The following is a 2816-nucleotide window of genomic DNA, read 5'->3' as shown; positions in this document are numbered from 1 at the left end:
TTTATTTAATCTCCTTTCATCTATTACACACCTCATGTAATTAATGATTCTAGATTATTTTACACTATAATTATAAGTACGTACTTTTACTTCAACTATGATTTATTATGCTTTTATTTTTTATTTAAATAAGCTGTAATACATTAATGATTACTTGTTATAATAATTATGACATATAATCTTAAACGAAGAGTCCATGTATTTGTTTCATGAATATTTACAGAAGTAAAAATTTCAGAATATATTGATCTTAGGTAAATAATTACAAAAGGTATATGTACATTTATTTGCAAATTTTTTTTACTATTTTCTTAATAATAAACTAAAAAAAAAATTAATTTTCAATATTTAATATTTATTTTTGTAATTTTTAAAATCCATTTTATGAATACTATAGTATAAATAAGGAAATTTTATATATAAATAGTTTAAACTATTGAGATAAATACATTAAAAATATTTTCTGTTATAAATTCAGTTCCTATAAATATATATAATGAAAACGCCGTATCTATACATAGAGCATAAGATATCATAAAGATCATTTTTACAACACAACATATATATATGAAGAAAAACAACATATTTAAAAAAATAGAACAATATTGCTATTTCTTATTTGACCTTATAATAAAAGCATAAAATGTATGAAATATATGTACATTTAAATAATATTATTTTTTATTTTTATATTTACAATTGTTGTTATTTAGAAATTCATAATTTTTGTAAATAATTTGTATATTATATACTGATATTGTATTTTTTAATTTACTTGTTTCATTGAATATTAAATCTTATTTGAAAAAAATTATAGAACAATTGTTTATTATAGAGAAATGTATTTTTTTTATTTCGTAATTATATTTTTAGTCTGTTGTGATGTACATGACAAAATTAATTCAACATACATAAAATAATATATTTTTGCAATTTCGTCATATACTACAATAAATTAACATCTGTATATATGATTCATTAGTAGTTGAAATTATATAATCATAAATATTACAATAAGAGAAAATTGTAATAATAAAGATTGTCTAAAAAATACATTAAATTAATAGAAATTACAAACATCATAAGTAGTTTTAAATACAACATATTTTATTTACATAGATTAAAAATTGTTATGATAAATGATCACGTTATTGTTTAACTTATGCACAAATAATTTCAATATATATAACTATGATACAAGTAAATAAGAAAATATGCACAAATATATTTTTATCTCGCATACTAATGCTCTTATGAATTAATTCGTTTTACATACTTCTAATTATACCATATTTATAAATGATATTTAAAAAATATATTTCATTGAATAAATTTAACTTTTCATAAATATTAATGCAATTGTTGAACAATATAATTATTCTTATTAGAAAGTAATAACTACATATATGTTTAAAAAAAAATTACTCCCAAATTTTTAATTAAAATATATATTTTTTCCGATAAGTAAAATACAAACATATAAAGAGTTTTATGAGTTCATATTATTTCTAGGAAATATATAATACTAAAAAAAAAAAAAAAAATTTATATGTTGTAATAATCAAATTATGATAGTAACATATAAATATAAAATATTTATAATTTATTTCTTCTTTCGAATTAAAATATTAATGTTAATATCAACAATATATAAATAGTACTTAATAAATATAATATGGAAATTGGTGAGAACTTTACGAATTCAGAAAATAATTAAAAATTCTAAGAAGTTTATAAAATTTTTACCGTCAAAAACAATAGCTATACTTCTTTTTAAAATATATAAAAATTAACCATTATTAACATAAATTATATATATGAAATAAAAATAATAATATTAAGTTTAAACATTTGAAACTTAAAATGTTTAAATTAACCTATAGTAACGATGACACTTTCGTTTAAAAACATTGTGTATATAGAATATATATTATAAATGTAACATACCTATGTTATTATATACATTAATATGAATTACAAATAATTCATTTATCATTCATATTGTAAGTATCATTGTATGGTTTTTTAATATATATATATTTATGTAGTATATACTCTATAAAAAAGTACATATCCATGTTTCATTGACAATAATATTAAAATAATAACATATCATAAAGATTTATTAAAATAGACAAAATGAATAACACAAATTCCTAATTCAAAATAGCTCCATATATATTTTTATAAATCTTATTAGAAAATTATCAGTACATTAGTAAATGCATAGTGAGATATATGCTTTTCTTATTTTGTTTATATATCATGTATTAACATTTGTTAATAATGTTAGCTCAGTTAGGGGTACGTTTTTTATATAATGTAAATTGTTATTTATTTTAAGATACGATATTTCTCATTAAATTATTTATATTTTTTTATAAATAAAAAATAATTATTTTATCATTTGTTTTATGTGCATAGGATGATGAACTTAATAAATTACCTTCAAAAAAAAAGTATGCTAGTTTCAATAATCGTGATGTGGGCTGTAGCCATTCATATTTTTACGAATATGTAAAATCTGGACTAAATCAAGAGAAATGGCAGAGGGATGTTTCTGAGGAAATACTTAATGCCTTATGTTTTATATATAATAAAAAGGAAAAGGAAGACTTTAATAGTGATGATTGTGATTACCTATACTATTGGTTAAATGAATTAATATATACTAATATAACATATCATTTACATTATATACCTGTTATAAAAGTACTTGAGTTTTTACTAAAGAGTAGTGATGGTCGGGATATATGTAAGTATGATGAATATTATATGAATATCGAAAATTATAGGGATATTAAGAAATTATTTGA

At 18.3% G+C, this 2816-nt stretch overlaps 1 protein-coding gene across 1 annotated transcript; it reads left to right on the top strand.

Annotated features, from left to right (window-relative positions):
- Positions 1 to 2286: 2286 nt before the first annotated feature.
- On the top strand, positions 2287 to 2816 carry PGO_003010 (variable surface protein; the record flags this gene model as incomplete). Its single annotated transcript, XM_028691232.1, has 2 exons — positions 2287 to 2322; positions 2425 to 2816. Coding segments are annotated over 2 exons (428 nt in total), but the record flags the coding sequence as incomplete, so codon positions are not given.

This window comes from Plasmodium gonderi (genome assembly GCF_002157705.1).
Source record: "Plasmodium gonderi DNA, contig: Pgo-contig_349, whole genome shotgun sequence".
Taxonomy (NCBI): domain Eukaryota; phylum Apicomplexa; class Aconoidasida; order Haemosporida; family Plasmodiidae; genus Plasmodium; species Plasmodium gonderi.
This window is presented reverse-complemented; position numbering and strand designations above follow the sequence as displayed.